At 45.2% G+C, this 21,391-nt stretch overlaps 1 protein-coding gene across 1 annotated transcript in view; it reads left to right on the forward strand.

The window, feature by feature from the left end:
- Window positions 1-17,786, forward strand: part of SAG (S-antigen visual arrestin) — a 29,115-nt gene extending 11,329 nt beyond the window's left edge. Inside the window, exons 10-14 of the mRNA XM_065410314.1 lie at window positions 3,163-3,300; window positions 3,630-3,707; window positions 5,391-5,414; window positions 5,874-5,938; window positions 17,581-17,786. Coding sequence (XP_065266386.1) covers window positions 3,163-3,300; window positions 3,630-3,707; window positions 5,391-5,414; window positions 5,874-5,938; window positions 17,581-17,786 — 511 coding nt within the window. The remainder of the gene's footprint in view (window positions 1-3,162; window positions 3,301-3,629; window positions 3,708-5,390; window positions 5,415-5,873; window positions 5,939-17,580) is intronic.
- Window positions 17,787-21,391: the final 3,605 nt, after the last annotated feature.

The raw sequence follows: 21,391 nt of genomic DNA on the forward strand, positions 1-21,391 counted from the left end.
GGACCCTCTCCAATTTCTCCACATCTTTCTTGAAATGCGGTGCCCAGAACTGGACACAATACTCCAGTTGAGGCCTAACCAGCGCAGAGTAGAGCGGAAGAATGACTTCTCGTGTCTTGCTCACAACACACCTGTTAATGCATCCCAGAATCATGTTTGCTTTTTTTGCAACAGCATCACACTGTTTACTCATATTTAGTTGTGGTCCACCATAACCCCTAGATCCCTTTCTGCCATACTCCTTCCTAGACAGTCTCTTCCCATTCTGTATGTGTGAAACTGATTTTTTTCTTCCTAAGTGGAGCACTTTGCATTTGTCTTTGTTAAACTTCATCCTGTTTACCTCAGACCATTTCTCCAATTTGTCCAGATCATTTTGAATTATGACCCTGTCCTCCAAAGCAGTTGCAATCCCTCCCAGTTTGGTATCATCTGCAAACTTAAGCGTACTTTCTATGCCAATATCTAAGTCGTTGATGAAGATATTGAACAGAGCCGGTCCCAAAACAGACCCCTGCGGAACCCCACTTGTTATACCTTTCCAGCAGGATTGGGAACCATTAATAACTACTCTCTGAGTATGGTTATCCAGCCAGTTATGCACCCACCTTATAGTAGCCCCATCTAAATTGTATTTGCCTAGTTTATCGATAAGAATATCATGCGAGACCGTATCAAATGCCTTACTAAAGTCTAGGTATACCACATCCACCGCTTCTCCCTTATCCACAAGAGTCGTTATCCTATCAAAGAAAGCTATCAGATTGGTTTGACATGATTTGTTCTTTACAAATCCATGCTGGCTATTCCCGATCACCTTACCACCTTCCAAGTGTTTGCAGATGATTTCCTTAATTACTTGCTCCATTATCTTCCCTGGCACAGAAGTTAAACTAACTGGTCTGTAGTTTCCTGGGTTGTTTTTATTTCCCTTTTTATAGATGGGCACTATATTTGCCCTTTTCCAGTCTTCTGGAATCTCTCCCGTCTCCCATGATTTTCCAAAGATAATAGCTAGAGGCTCAGATACCTCCTCTATTAGCTCCTTGAGTATTCTAGGATGCATTTCATCAGGCCCTGGGGACTTGCAGGCATCTAACTTTTCTAAGTGATTTTTAACTTGTTCTTTTTTTTATTTTATCTTCTAAACCTACCCCCTTCCCATTAGTATTCACTATGTTAGGCATTCCTTCAGACTTCTCGGTGAAGACCGAAACAAAAGTCATTAAGCATCTCTGCCATTTCCAAGTTTCCTGTTACTGTTTTTCCCTCCTCACTGAGCAGTGGGCCTATCCTGTCCTTGGTCTTCCTCTTGCTTCTAATGTATTGATAAAAAGTCTTCTTGTTTCCCTTTATTCCTGTAGCCAGTTTGAGCTCATTTTGTGCCTTTGCCTTTCTAATCTTGCCCCTGCATTCCTGTGGTGTTTGACTATATTCATCCTTTGTAATCTGTCCTAGTTTCCATTTTTATATGACTCCTTTTTATTTTTTAGATTATGCAAGATCTCGTGGTTAAGCCAAGGTGGTCTTTTGCCACATTTTCTATCTTTCCTACCCAGCGGAATAGCTTGCTTTTGGGCCCTTAATAGTGTCCCTTTGAAAAACTGCCAACTCTCCTGAGTTGTTTTTCCCCTCAGTCTTGATTCCCATGGGACCTTACCTATCAGCTCTCTGAGCTTACCAAAATCTGCCTTCCTGAAATCCATTGTCTCTATTTTGCTGTACTCCCTTCTACCCTTCCTTAGAATTGCAAACTCTATGATTTCATGATCACTTTCACCCAAGCTGCCTTCTACTTTCAAATTCTCAACGAGTTCCTCCCTATTTGTTAAAATCAAGTCTAGAACAGCTTCCCCCCAGTAGCTTTTTCAACCTTCTGAAATAAAAAGTTGTCTGCAATGCAGTCGAAGAACTTATTGGATAGTCTGTGCCCCGCTGTGTTATTTTCCCAACATATATCTGGATAGTTGAAGTCCCCTATCACCACCAAATCTTAGGCTTTGGATGATTTTGTTAGTTGTTTAAAAAAAGCTTCATCCACCTCTTCCACCTGGTTAGGTGGCCTGTAGTAGACTCCTAGCATGACATCACCCTTGTTTTTTACCCCTTTTAGCCTAACCCAGAGACCCTCAACACTTCCGTCTCCTATGTCCATTTCCACCTCAGTTGGTGCCCGGCTCTGCAATCTGTTCTGAAATTACCATCAGGGCCGGCTCCAGGCACCAGCCCACCAAGCTTGTGCTTGTGGCGGCACCTGGAGGGGGGCGGCGCGGAGCTCCGGCCGCTGGGGAGAGCGGGGCCACGGCCGGGGCTCGCCGCCCTCTCCCCCTGGCGCCCTCCCCCCGGCCGCCCTCTCGCTGCCCTGCCCCCTGCGCTCTGGCCGCCGGGGGGAGAGCGGAGCCCCGGCCGGGGCTCGCCGCCCTGCCCCCGGCGCTCTGGCCGCTGGGGGGAGAGCGGAGCCCCGGCCGGGGCTCGCCGCCCTCCTCCCAGGGCTCCGGCCGCCGGGGGGGAGAGCGGAGCCCCCGCCGGGGCTCGCCGCCCTCCTCCCAGGGCTCCGGCCGCCCTCCCCCCGGCCGCCGGGGGGAGAGCGGAGCCCCCACCGGGGCTCGCCGCCCTCTCGCTGCCCTGCCCCCTGCGCTCTGGCCGCCGGGGGGAGAGCGGAGCCCCGGCCGGGGCTCGCCGCCCTGCCCCCGGCGCTCTGGCCGCTGGGGGGAGAGCGGAGCCCCGGCCGGGGCTCGCCGCCCTCCTCCCAGGGCTCCGGCCGCCCTCCCCCCCGGTGCCCTCCCCCCCGGCCGCCGGGGGGAGAGCGGAGCCCCCGCCGGGGCTCGCCGCCCTCCTCCCAGGGCTCCGGCCACCCTCCCCCCGGCCGCCGGGGGGAGAGCGGAGCCCCCACCGGGGCTCGCCGCCCTCCCCCCGGCGCTCTGGCCGCCCTCCCCCCGGCCGCCGGGGGGAGAGCGGAGCCCCCGCCGGGGCTCGCCGCCCTCCCCCCGGGGCTCCGGCCGCCCTCCCCCCCCCCCTCCCCCAAGGGGGGTGGCGGCCGGAGGCTTTTTTGCCTGGGGCGGCAAAAAAGCCAGAGCCGGCCCTGATTACCATAACCAGATCTGTACTTAAACTGAATGTGTTTCTCTCTCCTCTCTCCCCCACCCCCGAATCCACTCCAAGGGAGAAAGTGCAGCCAAATAGTACCATCACCAAGACATTGATACTTCTGCCCTTGCTGGCAAATAACCGTGAGAAACGGGGCATAGCACTCGATGGAAAGTTAAAGGATGAAGACACCAACTTGGCTTCCAGTACCATGTGAGTCCTATTCTGAAGGGTACCAACTGATAGAGAGTATCAGAGGAAGAGAGGGTAGAGAGAGAATATCCTATAATATCACATTCAGTTTTGCCTATAGGTCAAGTTGGAAGAGTGACTTATATTCATTCAGGCTGGGATCTGTTTCACCTTGGTATGTCCCCCAGGATATATTTCCAGGTGTGGAAGGGTATCGGCTGTCCCAAGGTCTCTCAATATGTTTAATACCTGAGAATGGGATGTGCTCACTTGGCAGCTTGACTCTAGCCATCTGCTAATAGTGCACTGTGTAGTTCTCACTCTTTGTTTTTTCTTTTTCTTCCCTGTAGTATTAAGGATGGGATAGACAAGACAGTGCTGGGGATTCTGGTTGCCTACAAGGTGAAGGTGAAACTCATTGTCTCAGGGTAAGAGCAATGCACTTGGTATCTGTACAGAATAGAGATGGAAAATGTGCCCATTTTGTAGAGGAATACCCAGTACAGTCCATAGTTAGGAGAAAGGGGGTGCAGTTTAGAACAAGCTGACTTGAGATTGGAAGCCTCTAGGCAATGTCATCTCACTTGGCCAGCCCTAAATTCTCCCCAATCTGTAAGGGGAGTACCTTCCTCAGATGCTAGATGCTCCTGCAGCTCAATTCTGAGTGTAGCCTCCTCTATGATTTTGAAAATGTGTTGTTTTTTACGCTGTAAGAGTGCAAATAGAGCTTCAATCAAAAATGTATCTCCAAGTCCTCACTTGCCTACTGCACAAGGCTGAGATGCACACCCCTGGGCCCAAACATGCTGTGGTCCAGACCTTCTACCCACTGAGCTTACTGGGAAATGCTGGTGTCATCCCCCACTACTTAGTTCCATGGGGGAAGTTCAGCTTCCTGATATCACTAGCAATATGGAAGGGGACAAGAATAACTCTCAGCTGGTGGGAAGTGTTGATTTGCACTTGCATTCAGCATCACCAGATTCTCTGTGTCTCTATCCTCTTATAATTTAAAACAGGGTCAATGGTTTGGCGTGTACTTATGATAAAATAACTATTGTCTTGCATGGTCTCCTGGCTTGTGTTTTGATCCATCCTGTGGATTTAGGGGGCAGCTGTGAATGGAGCCATGTGAACATTTGCTGTTTGAGGTTCAGAACCCCCTTCCCTCAGTCCATAGGATGGATTTGACGAAGTAACACTTATACATAAGTATCACCTAATCTGATTCTTTACAGTCTGATTTCTTATTCTTGCTTGCTTAATTTTTTGGAGCAAAGATGTTTATATTTGAGCATTGCATTGTGCTGGAGAAGAGAGAAAAGTCATGGGGGTGTTTGGGGAAAGGGCCAGTGGGAATTGAATTCAGTGGAGATGCTGCTATAACTCAGTGGTTCATAAACTCATTGAACTACTAAAGATCTGATGGACAACTCTCCTCCCAGCCTCCGATTCCAAATCCCACCGCCCCTTTCCTACAGCACTTTTTTATACCCAAAAAAAAAAAAAAATACTGAAACCACGTGAAGAAGATGAGGAAAATGAACTCACTGTAATATAATGGGATGAGGCTTCCTGGTGGTGCCCACTCCACCATTTGTATGTGCTTTTTGTTTCCCACCCTGGTGAGAGGATTTTATGTTAATATGGAATCTTTCTTCCATGCCTGCAGCCCTTACTGCTCTAATTTCTCTAGCTCACTTTGGTTCACTCATGTGTGTGTTACCCCAAATTTTGGTGTCCTCTGCGGAATTGATCATAGCTGAATTTACACAGAAGAAACACCCAGCAAAGATAGACATTAAGTAACAATGCAGGGTGCGGAGATGGGCTTCGGGTTTCTCTAATTTTATTAGCCTAAAGAACCTCTTGAAAGCCTTAGGATCCTGGATTGTGCTCCAGTGAGCAGGAAATATCTGTGTGGAAGCCTTTCAGATGGACCACCTGGAAGTGCTCCGGACCATCAGAGCCCCACCGTCAGAGAGCCATTGTGCTAGATGACTGAAGAGAGAATAGGGCATGGGTGGTTAGCTGGAGGCTTTGTCTTTTTTGGATGTATTCATGGAGCAAAGACACCATTACAAGCACTTTTTGTTTTTCTGTTTACCTAGCATGCTGGGAGATCTCACCTCCAGGTAAAGCTGCTACGTTTTCTGCCTTTCCAAACCACACAATCATGGCCATGACACTTTGCCTCCTATCCCCACCCCCCACATAAATTAAAAACCCCTTAACCTGTTAGGTCAAAGGACTCTGAATACTCCAGTGTGATAAAGCTGTCCACGCTTTAGTTATGTGCATGGTCTCTAGAGAGGAGCAAAACAAGTAACTTAGGACTAAGCACAAGCCTTGTGCTAGAACCGATGGTAGAGGACAGTAATGGCTGCAGTTGGGTTTTGAGCGAGCAAATCTGAACTTGGTAGTTTTGGTTTTTGTGGGGACAGGGAACTTTGAATGTAGCTGAGTTTAAGGGATGGGTGGAACTGGACTTCACATCTAGTAGACACGGGTAGATCGTACTGGGGAGGTGTAGCTTGACTGGAACAGGAGTTAATAGGCATGTAGGTATGATGCATTCTCTTCTCTCCCCAAAGTGAAGTCAGCACAGAGCTGCCATTCCGTCTCATGCACCCCAAGCCTGAGGAACCGAACATAAGAGGTCAGTAACGCCACATTCCATGCTTTCACTACTTACACCATGTGTTGCAGTCTCTTGCATATTATGATGCTTGCTATGAATGCCTTGATTCCTGCTGTAGGGGAAACCTCAAAATAACATCAGAACAGCCATACTGGGTCAGACAAATGGTCCATCTAGCCCAGTATCCTGTCTTCAGGGCTGGCGCTTCCACTAGGCGACCCTAGGCGGTCGTCTAGGGCGGCAGGATTTGGGGAAAGTGGAAAGTGCCCCGAAGACGCGGAGCGAAAGGACCCCCGCCGCCGAAGACCCCAGGCCCCCTGAATGCTCAGAGGAGGAGCGCTGCCGCCTAGGGCAGCAAAAACCCTGGCGCTGCTCCTGCCTGTCTTCCCACAGTGGCCAGTGCCCAATGCTTCAGGGGGAATGAACAGAAGAGGGCTGTTAATGAGTGATCCAATCTCTGTTGTCCAGTCTCCAAAGGTAATAACAAAATGTTTTTTAAGTACATCAGAAGCAGGAAGCCTGCTAAACAACCAGTGGGGCCCCTTGATGATCGAGATACAAAAGGAGAGCTTAAAGACGATAAAGTCATTGCGAAGAAACTAAATGGATTCTTTGCTTCAGTCTTCACGGCTGAGGATGTTAGGGAGATTCCCAAACCTGAGCTGGCTTTTGTAGGTGACAAATCTGAGGAACTGTCACGGATTGAAGTGTCACGAGAGGAGGTTTTGGAATTAATTGATAAACTTAACATTAACAAGTCACCGGGACCAGATGGCATTCACCCAAGAGTTCTGAAAGAACTCAAATGTGAAGTTGCGGAACTGTTAACTAAGGTTTGTAACCTGTCCTTTAAATCAGCTTCTGTACCCAATGACTGGAAGTTAGCTAATGTAATGCCAATATTTAAAAAGGGCTCTAGAGGTGATCCCGGCAATTACAGACCGGTAAGTCTAACGTCTGTACCGGGCAAATTAGTCAAAACAATAGTTAAGAATAAAATTGTCTGACACATAGAAAAACATAAACTGTTGAGCAATAGTCAAAATGGTTTCTGTAAAGGGAAATCGTGTCTTACTAATCTATTAGAATTCTTTGAAGGGGTCAACAAACATGTGGACAAGGGGGATCCAGAGGACATAGTGTACTTAGATTTCTAGAAAGCCTTTGACAAGGTCCCTCACCAAAGGCTCTTATGTAAATTAAGCTGCCATGGGATAAAAGGGAAGGTCCTTTCATGGATTGAGAACTGGCTAAAAGACAGGGAACCAAAGGGTAGGAATTAATGGTAAATTCTCAGAATGGAGAGGGGTAACTAGTGGTGTTCCCCAAGGGTCAGTCCTCGGACCAATCCTATTCAACTTATTCATAAATGATCTGGAGAAAGGGGTAAACAGTGAGGTGGCAAAGTTTGCAGATGATACTAAACTGCTAAAGATAGTTAAGACCAAAGCAGACTGTGAAGAACTTCAAAAAGATCTCACAAAACTAAGTGATTGGGCAACAAAATGGCAAATGAAATTTAATGTGGATAAATGTAAAGTAATGCACATTGGAAAAAATAACCCCAACTATACATACAATATGATGGGGGCTAATTTAGCTACAACAAGTCAGGAAAAAGATCTTGGAGTCATCGTGGATAGTTCTCTGAAAATGTCCACGCAGTGTGCAGAGGCAGTCAAAAAAGCAAACAGGATGTTAGGAATCCATTAAAAAGGGGATAGATAATAAGACTGAGAATATATTATTGCCCTTATATAAATCGATGGTACGCCCTCATCTCGAATACTGCGTACAGATGTGGTCTCCTCATCTCAAAAAAGATATACTGGCACTAGAAAAGGGCAACTAAAATGATTAAGGGTTTGGAACGGGTCCCATATGAGGAGAGATTAAAGAGGCTAGGACTCTTCAGCTTGGAAAAGAGGAGACTAAGGGGGGATATGATAGAGGTATATAAAATCATGAGTGATGTGGAGAAAGTGGATAAGGAAAAGTTATTTACTTATTCCCATAATACAAGAACTAGGGGTCATCAAATGAAATTAATAGGCAGCAGGTTTAAAACAAATAAAAGGAAGTTCTTCTTCACGCAGCGCACAGTCAACTTGTGGAACTCCTTACCTGAGGAGGCTGTGAGGGCTAGGACTATAACAGAGTTTAAAAGAGAACTGGATAAATTCATGGAGGTTAAGTCCATTAATGGCTATTAGCCACGATGGGTAAGGAATGGTGTCCCTAGCCTCTGTTTGTCAGAGGGTGGAGATGGATGGCAGGAGAGAGATCACTTGATCATTGCCTGTTAGGTTCACTCCCTCTGGGGCACCTGGCATTGGCCACTGTCGGTAGACAGGATACTGGGCTAGATGGACCTTTGGTCTGACCCAGTACGGCCTTTCTTATGTTCTTATGTCCCAGCTTCTGGCAGTCAGAGGTTTAGGGACACCCAGAGCATGGGTTTATGTCAGTGACTATCTTGGCTAATAGCCATTGATGGACCTACCCTCCGTAAACGTATCTAATTCTTTTTTGAACCCAGTTATACTTTTGCTTCACAACATCCCCCTGGCAATAAATTCCACAAGTTGACTGTGCGTTGGGTGAAGAAATACTTCCTGGTTTGTTTTTAAACCTGATGCCTTTGATTTCATTGGTTGATCCCTGGTTCTTGTGTCAAGGGATGGGGTAAATAACATGTCCCTATTCATTTTCTCCACATCAGTCATGATTTTATAGACCTCTATCATATTAAACCCCTCCTCCCCCAGCAGAAGTATCTCCTCCCGAGCAGAGAAGAGACCTGAACTGAGTTTGCTGTGCCAGATAACCTCAAAACATATGTAATGGGCAGGTGGGTGCTGAGGTAATATTATGTTAAACTCTATTATTCCCACCCTATTTCCTGCACTTCAGTTTTACCTTTTTGCTGCAGCACATGTCAGAGTTCTGTCTCTTCCAAAATGTTCAGAAAGCATTACACAGAGTTAAATCTCAGGGCTATTGTATGTAAAACCTTGAATATAGTTAAAAGTCCCTAGTCAGCTTCAAAGAAAGAGAATATCATACAGTTTCTTAGTAATCAAACACTTAATACACACAAACATTGTAAATAGCATTTGGAATACTTATGAATAACTTTTAAACAAAAGCTATGAGATAGTAAAGTCCTTGCGCTTTGGTATCTACTGTCGAAAAGTGCTATATAAGAGCTAGATATTAGACAAACTTCTCCATTTTGTTACTTTTACACATTTAAATGCGAGATTTCAGTATTTACAAAACACTTACAATTCTCTGTTTTTAACCTGCACACACAAACACCTCCCCTCTGATTTTCTTTCAGAGATGATTTCTCAGGCTTTATCGTATGGCCATAATATATAGTGTGTGTGTCACCTGGACTCTTCAGAGCTTGAGAAGAAGGGCAGTCTCTCTCTGCTTTCCAAATGTGTGTCAGCCTTGTCAGCAAACAAGTCTGGGATTCTTATAGCTAGCAAAATTCCAGTCCTTGGATTAATAGTTGACTGGTTTCAGTTGCTGGTAAAACAGAAATCTGTAGCCTGTATCCAGAGTGGTACAAGCCCTCAAAGCAGACACCATCTCTTGGTCAATTAGCTACTGAGTCCCCAGGGCTGTCTTCAACTACTGTATTTATAACCTTTCCCCCATGAGCTCTGATTGGCTCAGCTCTCAGATGGTGCATATGTGAGGAACCTGCAAGGCTGCTTGTCCTAAATGGAACCTTCCTAATGGGCGCCGACTTCCCCTCTTTCCCCTGGGTGCTTGACCCCCACTCTGCCCCTAGCCCCGTCCCCACTCCACCCCTTCCATGAGGCCCCACCCCCATTCCAACCCCTTCCCCAAAGTCCCCGCCCCAACTCTGCCCCCTCCCTGCCCCATTCCAACTCCTTCCCCAAATCCCTGCCCCGGCCCCACCTCCTCCCCTGAGCGCGCCATGTTCCCACTCTTCCCTCCCCCACCCCTGAGCGTGCTAACGCTGCCAAACAGTTATTTGGCAGCGGCCGGGCGGGAAGCACTGGGAGGTAGGCGGAGGAGCGGAGACACGGCATGCTCGGGGGGGAGGAGGAGGTGGGGCAGGGGAGCTTGGCTGCCAGTGGGTGCAGAGCACCCACTAACTTTTCCCCATGGGTGCTCCAGCCCCAGAGCACCCACTGAGTCGGTGCCTATGCGAGGCCTCTTATACCACTTCAGAAACAGGTACTGAGCCTATCTAATAACTGACACACCTTATTGCTGGATGTTTCTAGGCCCTTCTAGCTGAGTTGCCCTGCCTTCTGCATGTGTGCAAAGACAGTATTCAAAGAAAAATTCCTTGCTTCTCCACTGCTTCTCTCCCTGTCTTTGGGCCCGCAAAATAAATAACTAAATGCCCAAAGCTAAAGCACGGCATTATGTGCAATCCTGTTGTGCCCAAGAACATAGCTATTGCTCTTTGGGATGGAGCGAGAACTACAGGACAAGTTTAGCAAAGAGGTGACGCCAAGTCAAATGAGCAAACCAACCCTGATGTACCGAAAGGAAAGGGTCAGAGGGGACAAAAGGGAAGGGTTCTGTAGAGATGGGCATTTTGTCCTAAACTTGAAAGGGACAGACATCAATCCTGTCTTCTTTAATCTGCTTTGAATTAGAGGACGACACTGGTACCGAGAGAGAGAAACAACACAAATCAGGGCACAGACTAAAGGTCCTATCCATGTTAATTTTGCCCTTGTTAGGAAGTGAAACTCATTTCCAGCTAACATGGCTCTGGATAGGGTGTAATGTTTTCATAGAGCTGTTCAAGGCTGGGTAGTGACCTGGTCTAAAAAGAGTAATCTAATTTTTAAAAACATATTTGTATTAAAGCCATGCCCGGCCAAGGCAGCCAGCACGCCGCGAACTGAAGGAATTTCTAAAACTGTTTCCCATACTAGATTTCCCTTTGATGGGAATCTTAAACTGCACGACAGAGAAGGAAAAATGCCACACCAAATTCGTAGGCAGAACTATAGCGAGACACCTAGTGGCCATAAAGTATATGGCAGGGTATGTTGAATAAATAAGACAGCGGAGCTCAATATTCTAACTCCATGATAAGAAGTTGAGCCACCAAATCAAAACAAAAAACTAAAGCATTTGAACTAAATGCTTGCTCCATAGCAGTGTTAAGGAGACACATGGCTCCACAAATATATGAGAAACACAAAACTCTAAGCTTCGCACATTGACTTCAGGGGAGGGAATGAGTAACAAACGGTTTGTTACTCCTCAAGCAAGCAGATTAAAGAAGACAGTGTTGCCAACTGTTGTGACTTTATCATCATGAGTGTTGTCATGTTTTGGAGTCTTTCTTAAAAGCCTCAATGGCTGGAATCAAGAGCGCATGAGAATCTCACCTTTCATTTACAATATTTCTAACTCTCATGGCTGCAGAGAAAAGCTTGAAAATATTAGCGAGTATAACCTGAGGGCTCAAAGCAGGAGGCAAATCAAAAGAACCCAAAATCCCATGGATTTGTTTTTTTTTTAATTGCATGATTTTTTGTGTGTCAGCAAAGCCCTCTTCTACTTCCCCACACTTCAGGCAGATAATTTTGGCAGAAGACTGTAGAGTATCAGGAGAAATGGAGGGCAGGCAGATATATCTGAATAGATGCAGAGTGCTTCAAATTAAGACCACTTCCACATTTGCAAGAAGTTGGCACATACACTCTTTCAATGCATGTGTATAAAATATAAAAATAGGGCACCTTCACACACACGTGGAGGGGAGGGGGGGAAGACGTTATAAGGGACATTGTGCCAACATTGTATTTGTAATAAACTTGCTAATTTTGGGAAATTTCCATTGCTGATCACCATTTAAATAGAATATCATAGGGGTTTTTAAACTAAAGATTGCTTTACAGAAATCAGAACTATTTTTTCCTTCTCCCTTCTTGATGTTTATAAGGGTCTTTCCAGCAAGGGAGAAACTGATTAACTGTGCAGAGGAAACAGTGGAAATGACTGGAGATCTTCAAGGGTAACATTTTTCAAGTGTCTAAGTGATTAAGGAGCCAAAGTCTCATTGAAAATTCATAGGATTTTTCAGCTCCAGAGTCATGTAGAGCACAATTTTTGAAAATGCCTGAGTCCCATTGTCTTAGGAGACCCTGAGTCATTTTTGAAAGCAAAACAAAGCTCCTAAATCATCTAGGTACTTTTGCAAACTTCACCCAAATTGCTATCAAATGCACAATGTAAATAAACAGGGTTTGGGGGTGGGAACACTTACTAACTTTTCAGTTCTAGTGACTTCAGTAGATATATTTTCAGACATAATTGTTTGTTTTTTGTTTGGTTGGGTTTTTTTAAGTTCACTATGTTTCTTTAAATTATTCCCCAAAAATATTACCACAACTAAGGGTTTGTCTTCACTGCAGTGTTGGGTCAAGATATAACTTGTGTTACCCCAACCCGCTTCCTGTCCACAAATACACCTGTAGCTCGAGTTAAAGGGTGCTTTAAACTCAAGCTAGCTGGCCCGTCTGGGTGTGAGCTGAAGTTTGAGTGTTGCTGATGTTCAAGCTAATAATGTAGTGACCAGCTACAGGCTCCAGCTACTGTTTGCACAACGCCTCAGATACTAATCCAATTGCTTTGTGTAGCTTGCCTGTCCTTTTGCAGTGTGGCCACTCTTACTTGAGCTAGGCTAACTTGACTGTACTGATTCAAGCTAGGTGTTGCAGTGAAGATGAGCCCTAAGTGTAACAAACAGTGAGCACATCTGTATGTATACCATGGCTAACATTGGGAATCAAATCTGATTTGTTGCAAAATAGCACTCTAGATGGACTTGAACTCCTATGGACTCAGATACTTGGGATTAGTTTATCCGACTGGGAGAGTGTAATACTTCGTCCTACTGTGCATGAGCTTTGGGCCTGATCCCAGCAAAGATACTTCTTTCTTGATACCTAATTGTTACTCCTGTAATTCAAATAGAATGGGAATTGAAGATTACAGGTTTGATTGATGCAGACAGCTGTGGTGTTTGTTTGGAGCTACAGTTCATTACATAAGCATGTGTGCGCACGTGCCCTCATGTTCAAACATTCAGCAACCTAACAATGGAAGTAGGCCTGGTGCCTCTATGGGAAAACGCTAATGCCAGAGCCATGGGGTCTTCCTCTTACTTCAATCCAGTCTCAGCCAGAGTATAGATCTGTTTTTTCTTGGCCTTAAAAAGGATACATTGGAAATTCAGGATTGCAAAACATCCCTCTCAAACGCTCCACCACCACATCCTCTTACCAAAGAAGCAGCCCATATATCATTTGCTAAATCACAGTCCTCTCTAACAGTTCATTTTTAGGTTATCATACAGATGAAAATAGTAGATTTTCTATAACTTAATAACAGGACAGACTCGCCAGTAATTGTGTGGGGAACCCTAAAAGCAGTTAATTGGGGAAAGAAATGCCTTCACTTCAAAAAGGAAAACACAATGAACAAAATAAAGTCCCTTTGAAACCTGCATAGCAGATTTAGAAACACAACATGAGTGTGTTTTAGGGTCCCAGAATAGAGAATAAAACCTACCAAATTAAGATGGTAAACTGAAAATCTTTCCAGATCCTGCAGTTTCTGGCTTCCTGTATTATCTCTAGTCACTATTCCTGTTAGTGATTTCATGCTTTTGATTTGTGATAGTGATTCCACCAGTTTTTCACTGAACTCTGAGAAAAAAGATGTGCTTCGTTAGTTCCAAATTAGATGTTATTTCATTAAGTGGATCAAAAGTTAATTGCAGAGACTGAGCTGCAGCAAACAGTGTTTAGGGAATCTAGAAGCACCAGGAGATAGACTAATTCTTTTAGCTGATTGTGCAACCTCTAAGAGGGATAGATAAATGCATTTATGTGTGGGGACTTTGAGATCAGTTGTCATCCTCATCTTTTCTGTTCCCTTCATTATTGCTGATGAGCTAAAAGTTACCAATTGTCTGTTATGCCTCCCTACTTACTTTGCTGTCTCATTTTTGGGGGGGGGGGGGGGGGGAGGGCAGGGCGGGATGCAATTGAGAAATAGGAAGGAGATCATATTATAAAGCCAAAAATATAGTGGGATTAAAATGCCAGGGGAGAAAACTATATTAAGATACCCTCAGTGGGCTGGGCTAAGCTAATTCCACCTCTGTTTCTCCCCCTGCCCCATCACCACCCAAAAAACTCACCCAGGATTATACAGGGTCAGAGTAAATAGAATGTATCCAGTATCAGAATGTTTATTTGTGCAGGGATGAATTGAGCCTAGGGAATCTCAAACATAGTGTGAAGCAGAGGAAGCAGTCGAGGGTTTGGTCTCTTTCTCTCACCACATTTTCTACTGGTCTATGCTGGCACAGCTCCATTGAAATAAATGGAGCTGTGCTGAGTTGCATCAGCAGATTTTGTCCCTTAAATGTGTTTATAAATGATACAGTGCTGTTTTGAAAGTTAAAAGCTTATATCGGAAGTGTAGGGCTATTGCTAACTATTCTCTCCTTTTTTATTTCTATGCCTGGGGGACGGACAGGAACGGATTACTACCTTTCCTTTCTCAGATTTCTGTATAGTCTCAGTGCCTTGGATTTCTCATACAGTGTGTACACATTGGTTGCATCTCTTTAAACCTTATTTCATACCTGTAATATACTTAACTACATAGTAACTTTCAAAAATTACTAAAATTGAAAAAAATATCGGTAAACATGCTCCGCCACCTCCCCCCAAGAGCTAGGAGAGGATAAAAATCAGGCTTATAATAGAAATTACCATCTGTCCCAACTTTAATTCTATAGATTTATTGCTCTGATTGCACAATGCAAGCTTATAGCACCATGTGATGAAATACTATTTTTTGTCCTGCGAGACAACCTCCCCCCCCCCCCCCCCACCCGCCTCAAATCTGAAAGGCCAAGTTGTATTTATTTAGATGTTGGATTGTTGCAAGAAATTGCATAGCCTTGTTCAGGCTCTTGAGAACTTTAGCTACATGATAATTGTACATGAACTAAGAGGCAAAGAATGACATTGCATCGGGGCAAGAATCTGGCCCAAGCTCTGCTAGTGTGTGTTGGCCTTTAGCTAATGAGCCTGTAGGAAGGAAAGGCTGCTTTAAGCTAAAATTAGTATAATTGCGTCTTTCGGAGCATAATCTTACCTAGCAGTGTGTCATGGGTGTTATGGTGCTGCATATAGCACAGTACCTACCTATGTAACTCGTCTCCTGACAATCTCTAAATCTGACTAAAACCCCTGCCCATTATATAAAATTGACTGCGTACTGCACTTGTGGATACCACTAAGCTTCGCCCACATCAGTGATGTCATAGTTTCCTTAGTAACTATCATACTTCAAATGGGAGAAAAAGCAAAAGACTGTATTTAAAGGGAAAAAAATTAACACCATTGATTCAAAAGCAAAACGGTGTGTGATGGCAGTTCTAAAAGTATTGCTCTAAATATTTAATTTCCAACTCATTTCAATTGAGCATGGACCATTGGGTGAGATTCATACATCCCAGATTTCTTAATGGAGTCAATGAGTACAGTAAATGATCCTCTGAGTATGAAATACAAACACAGACCCATGCTTTAAAAAAGGATCCACTAATTTTTGGCGGTTCTGTTTATGGGTGCTGGGTCTGATGCACTTTAAAGGCCTGGTTTTCAGAAGTGCTGAGAATCATCCGTTCATTGACTTCAGCTGGAGTTGTGGGTGCTTAACACCACTGGGAGTCAAGAGCTCAGTGTCCTGAGTTGGCACCAAGTTACTAAGACACCCAGAATCAGACACTGACCACTTCTGGGACAGTCTGGCCTAGCTGGCTGCAGTTAGGCTCGGGGGGATGGGTGGGTGATGCAGCTGTCACTGGGTGAGCTAAAGTGACCAGAAAAGCAGACACCCTCCCCTCCCCCCCAAAACAAAACAAAAAAACCCCTCCACCACCACAACACAGTACACTATGCTTAATCATTGCTTTATGGAGAGACCGCTGAAGGCACCAAGTTAGCCAAAGGGAAGCGAGCAGCAATGAATGCTGCCTCATTGGGAAAGCATAGGCTAAAATCCCATCGTGTGAATGCATTCAGCTAGTGCCAAAGGGTTAAGTGTAAGATTTAAGCAAGTGTAAAATTCTGAGCTCTGCACTCTAAAATAAAAGCTGCCAAAGAAAAGAGCTGAAATGTGGTCCCTACCACTTTGTCTTCTGTACAGCGTTTGATTTAATTGACTTAATGCTTATTAATGACTTCTTCCGGTTCAGGCTGGCTACTTAAATAAGAGTGACAGACCAATTAAGAGGAACACCGTGTCACAAAACAGTATCACCTCTGTTTGGTGCTAATAGGTGAGCCCACAGACGCCTTTCACAGCAGTTGTTCCTAGCAAGCCAGCGTGGGAAGTTCTTTTTTAGCTCCTTAGCCCCTTTGATGTCTGAGCTCTGCTGATGGAATATGTTTCCACTAAGAGCTTTAGTTCCATAATTATACTGGAATAAACTCTCTTATTCCAGACTGAGGGCAGGTCTACACTATGGGGCACAGTCGATCTTAGTTACATAACTCCAGCTACGTGAATAGCTTAGGTTGACTTTTTGCGGTGTCTACATCGCGCTGGGTCAACGAGAGAAACTCTCCCATCGACTTACCTTATGCTTCTCGTTCCGGAGTCGACCGGAGAGCGAGCAGCGGTCGATTTAGCAGGTCTTCAACCCCCGGTGGATCGATCGCCATGCATTGATTCCCCCAGTAAGTGGAGACAAGCCCTGAGCGTCCACATGGGGAGTTATGCTGATATAGCTATAGCTATGGTATAGTTACTCTGCTGTAGCTATGCCAGTCAGTTTCCACATGTAAACAGGCCCTAAAGTGATTTAATTTTGCTTCATCCGGGCACCATTATTTTATGCACTGAGATAGAGTTCATGACATAAGGTTTTTCTGGGTTGCTCCTCAAGCTCCAGAAAAAAACACCAGTTCCTAAATGAGTTATCTTTTTGTCTCTTCTTATTTTGTGAGATTCCTGTTTAGCTTTAGAGTAAACTCTATTCTAACCCTCTGCTGTGTCTCCTCTTTCCTTTTTTATGCGTGCTGGTAATTACAGTGATGGAGAGGTATGAAGCTTCTTTTTAATATTGTCCCGCTGGTCATTCTAGCTCCTGGTGAATTAACGCATCTGAAATTCCCCTAGTCTTGTCCAGAACCGTAATGTAGAATGAGCAAGATGAGACCGGTTCCACAGGCTAATTCTAGAAGTCTGTAAAGGCCCTTCCCGTTTCCAAGCTGTCCAGCTGGAGATGATGCTGTTCAGCAGGGAAGGACATGTTACAGCATTTAGTAAACTTCCATGGCTACTATCCTGACTGGTGTAGAAAACACCTGCTGACTGCTGTCCCAGCTGGCTCAACAGGGCTGGGTTGTAGGCATGTGATCCAAAGCCCATTGAAGTCAATGGAAAGACACCCATTGATTTCAGGGGGCTTTGGTTCAGGATTTAAGACACCACTGGTGAAGTGAGAGGGCACTGCATGTAAGGAGAAGAGAGAAGTGACGATGAAGGGCTCCCAGTGGAAAACTGAGCTCAGTATAAAGGGGGTATGCAGTTTTGAAAGGCCTGTCTTTCCTTCATTTCAGTGCCCAGGATGAAGACCTGGTATTTGAGGAGTTTTCTCGTCAACAGCTGCAAGATTTGGATGAAGACGAGAATAAGGCTGTTTCTCCAAATGATGAGTGATTTGGAGAACAGGCTTCTGGAGGAGCTACGGGGTCTGATGGTAGTTACAAACACGTTAGGATGTAGTTTTTTGTTTGTATTAAACTGCCAGGTCTTGCTGTTGTAATGTGATATCTCTAGGTGCGCTGTCAGCAGCAGGGATCGAACTCTGGAGCAGTGGATCTAAAAGCATGATCCTCTCCTGCCTGGACTAAAAGACCTGGCTTTGTTAGCCAAAGGATGTAGCAGACTCAAACCTCTGTGGTTCAGCCACTAGAGATGAACAGAGAGGATAATGAGTCAATGTTTATTTACGATGCTACCAAATAAAAAGGTTATTAAAGCCAAGCTGATGATGATTTTGTAGCGTCTGAATTTTCTCCTAGTTTGCTTAGCTTAATGTTAGATCAAAGAGCCACTGACTCAAAAGTTCTAGTTAATTAAGTTCTGGTGATCTTGACCAACAAACTGCTTGTGTAATCTGAGCAAGGGGAGGAAGGGTTACCTAGCCAGCCCATGGTGATGTGCTAGAGCCCCTCAATGGCTTACAAGAAGCTGCTGTTTGTTTTTCTTTTGATCACTTTTTGCATCTAAATTCTGTCAAGGTCATTGAATAAGATTTGCATTGTGAGTCCAGCCCCTGCCATAAAGCATGGAGTTTACTTCCCTTTCTGAAGGACTGCAATCTAGCACTAGCAAAATCTGATAATGTTTTGTGATCTCATGATCGTTGCTTCAATCCTGTTTGTTTTTTTTCCAGTGGTTCTCAACCAGAGCTTTGTCTCTAGTCAGCAGTATATTTTGCAAAACTTATTCTGCGCTGCTTGTAATGCTGTGCTACACTGCTCATTTAACAAGGTGGAAAACAGCCACCTTAGTAAAGATGGATGAGCAATCTGCATTGTGCATTAAACCGAAGGTTTTACCCCATTAACCAAAACTCCTGCACACAAACAGGAATTGCCGTAACAGATCAGACCAGGGTTTCATGTAGTCCAGTACCCTGTCCGACAGTGGCTAATATTGGATGCTTCCGAGGTAGGTGCAATAAAACCCAAAAGCTGGACAATTATGTAATAATTTTTCCCATGGGCAGGTTTCTTCCCAACATCCATCTGTTAGAGACTGGCTTGTGTGCCCTAAAGCGTGAGTGTTTATGTTCTTCCAAACTTTGGATTTTTTTAAAGATACTATCTATTGTTTCTCGGCATGTTCTCATTATCCAGGTAACTGTCTAAACTTTTCTTGAATCTTGCTGAGCTCTTGACCTCAGTGATTCCTTGAGGCAATGAGTTCCACTGGCTAACTGCTTTGTGTGTGTGTGTGTGTGTGTGTGTGTGTGTGTGTGTGTGTGTGTGTGTGTGTGTGTGTGTGTGTGTGTGTGAGAGAGAGAGAAAAAAATATATATCCTTTTTGGTTCTAAATATGGTGCCTGTCAATTTAATCAAATGTCACTGTACCAGGGTGACTTGCCCCATTAAGAGCTCGAGGCTGGGGCCACCTAACCCCAGTTACTAAGAAAGCACACATGAGCAGGGGTTACCTGATTCCCCTGTAAAGAGCAGCAAGAAGAAGCCAGGCTGCTAGTCCTGCACAGGGAGAGTGAGTTTGTTCCCAGGAAGAACAGAGTGTGGATAGAAGCTGCTGAAGTGAGTAGGGGTCAGCAGAGAAACCTGGGGCATGAGACACAAGCCCGGAAATGGACTTGAGAACTTTGTTGAATGTTTTGTTATTTTAACAAACCAGAACCCAAGAAGGGCTATGAAGGGACAAAAGGGTTTGTGATTTACTGAAAAAGCCCCTTGAAGGGGGAAACTGAGGCAAGGGGACATCCCAGAGGCTAGGTGGGAGGTGCTTGGGAGACCACCCAATGACAGTCCCTAATTTAATTTCTCCCTCCATCATGTCCTGCATGGTGATCTCAAATTCACTAATATGAATCTGTGCTTCCTACTCCAGGCATGGGAAGATGCGATTAAGCAGTTTCTTATCTGGGTCTTAGTTCAGCTAATAGGAGAGGACCCTGTGGAACAGCAGTGGAAACAGGGACACAGAGGCTGTTGAAGTCCTTTTCCTCACCAATGGGCAGTATTTTTCATGAAAGCCAGCTCTGAGTAGGTGTCATTCTCAACCTGATCCAAATACACTGTGCAGCTGGATGAGGTCAAAGTTGCCCTCTTCCTCGGTTGGGCTTTCTATGGTAATGATAACAGAACATAAACCTCCACCTCAGCTTTCTCCCCAGCCAGGCTGTTCTTAGGGCTTCCTGTGTGGCCTCCTTACATCTTCCCTTAGTTCCTTGAGCAGAGGCTGCTGCCATTGCTCATCTGGATTCTGGTGGAGTTAACAAGCCCATTTATCACAGTAGCTCACAAAAGATCTGAGCAGCTTTATGCAGGGTTCTAATGTTCCCTAACAGGGTGGGTTAAAAGAAGAGCCTGGGTACTCCCTCTACCCCAATCAAAGTAGGTCCACACTGCATGCTCCTTCTCGTGGCATGTAGCTCACATATGCGTATAGTTCTCTAGCACGGGTATAAATAGCAGTGTAGCTGTGAGGCACGGCTTAGGGTAGTAAAGACATGCCTGAAGGATGGGGGTGTGTGAGTATGTACCATATATGCTCTCTGCTTGCCCAAGCCAGGCCTCCCCATCTGCATTGCTATTAGCAGTCTAGCATCCTACTGCAAGAGACTTCCTTCCCCCTAGGAAAAGACTTCCCAGTGGGGAAAGGCTCTGACAGTGGGGAGAAGCTGAAACCTTTCCCTGCTGCTTTCCCCCTGCTGGAACCTTTCCCTGACACATGCAGTTACACACTGCAGAGTGGGCACAGCCTGCTTTTCACTGTGCCATGTAGCTACACTTACCCTGTGCGCTGCCACCAGCGGTATGCAGTGTAGACATAGCTTCAGAGAGAACTATCTGGTTTGTCATTGCTGAGACTTAGGTTTCTGTGCCTCAGTTAAGGCACCAAAACCAGTCAAAAAACCAAAGCCAGCTATGTCTAGGCTATGACATACCCCAACCATATTAATGCACCTGTGTAACACTGCATTTTAATTTATTTTACTCCATTTTGTCACAACTGTGTTTATCTTTATCAAAATTGGTGTGATGGGTTCCCCCCATGGTGCCACCTGGAACTGGGGTACTACTGAGCCCTCTGACCCACCAGCCTGGGCTCCCTCTCACACTGTGCTGCTGTGACATGCTGCAAACCTACTCCTGGTCTTACACTCCACCAGCATACACACAGTCAGGGATACGCCCAGCTGCACTTACATGCAGGCTCGCTAAACAGCCACTGCATGTGAACCAATAATAAAGAGGCTACAGCCACAATAACAACCAGCCTCCCAGCCTAGGATCCCAGAGCCATACTGTCCTGCCCTGGTCCAAACCCCAACCAGTATGAATTTATTATCCAGTTCGCCTCCCCCTCCGTGTGGAGAGGAAATGCAACAGTCCCTCTGAGCTAAGATTCCCACGCACTTCACTCCAAACTCACTGGTTTAGATCAAAACATAAAACAAATGTATTAACTACAAAAGATAGCAAACAGATCAAAGCAGATTCCCTAGTAAATAAACAAAAATGAAAACTAAGTCTACCACACTAGTTAAGTGGTTGTCAACCTATTTATCACTGTGGGCTGCATATGCAGCTGTGTGTGTTATGTGGGCCGCATCTACACAATATATATACTACTTGTATGGCGTTGAGAATGTCACAT

This window comes from Emys orbicularis, chromosome 9, assembly GCF_028017835.1.
Source record: "Emys orbicularis isolate rEmyOrb1 chromosome 9, rEmyOrb1.hap1, whole genome shotgun sequence".
Taxonomy (NCBI): Eukaryota; Metazoa; Chordata; order Testudines; family Emydidae; genus Emys; species Emys orbicularis.